Genomic DNA, 592 nt, shown 5'->3' with positions numbered 1-592 from the left:
GTGGTTGGGAAGGGGGAGCGATGGTGGATGCGAGGGCAGGAGGGGAGCCCAGGTGACCTCGGCCTGGGGGGACGGGTGGGAGGAAGCGGGGCTTCCAGGTGTCAGGCCAGGAGGCGGTAGGCGGGGGTCTGGCCTGAGGCAGGACGGGGCGCACAGGCAGGAGGGTGCATTCCTGAGGAAGGAGCTGTCCCTGTGGGTGGTCCCTGCAGCACAGCTGGATGGCATCTGTCTGGGCCGGTGCCGGGGACACGTATGCAGAAGCTGACCATCCTCTCCTGCCCCCCCCCACACACAAGGGGGGAGGGCGTGCCCTGGGGGCAGCTCAGAGCCCTTATTTGGGGGGCTGCCCCGCTTGTCACGGGGATGGGGGCGGCACAGCGGCCCACCCACCCCACAGGACGGAGGGCCTGTATCACGGAGCGCCGTCTGGCCCCCGGTGGGGCGGGGTGAGTCATTTTGCCTCCAGCCCCCAGGAGCCTGGGACGACCCCGGTCCCCTCGCTCTCACGTGTGCGCTGCAGCCGCCACGACATCGACCCGATGGGGCTGCGGGGTACCCCCGCTGTCCGTGGAGAAACCTGCGGGGATTCCCA

The 592-nt window shown here is 70.3% G+C and overlaps 1 protein-coding gene across 1 annotated transcript in view; it reads left to right on the top strand.

The window, feature by feature from the left end:
- The first annotated feature begins 363 nt into the window (after positions 1 to 363).
- The window catches only part of COL7A1 (collagen type VII alpha 1), a 60,839-nt gene continuing 60,610 nt past the window's right edge, over positions 364 to 592 (top strand). Inside the window, 1 exon segment of the mRNA XM_015568266.1 lies at positions 364 to 446. Within this exon segment, the coding sequence (XP_015423752.1) occupies positions 364 to 446 (83 nt within the window).

The sequence above is a fragment of the Myotis davidii genome, unplaced genomic scaffold (assembly GCF_000327345.1).
Source record: "Myotis davidii unplaced genomic scaffold, ASM32734v1 scaffold663, whole genome shotgun sequence".
In the NCBI taxonomy this organism is placed as follows: domain Eukaryota; kingdom Metazoa; phylum Chordata; class Mammalia; order Chiroptera; family Vespertilionidae; genus Myotis; species Myotis davidii.
The sequence above is the reverse complement of the archived record's forward strand: the minus strand, read 5'-3'. Positions and strand labels throughout refer to the sequence as shown.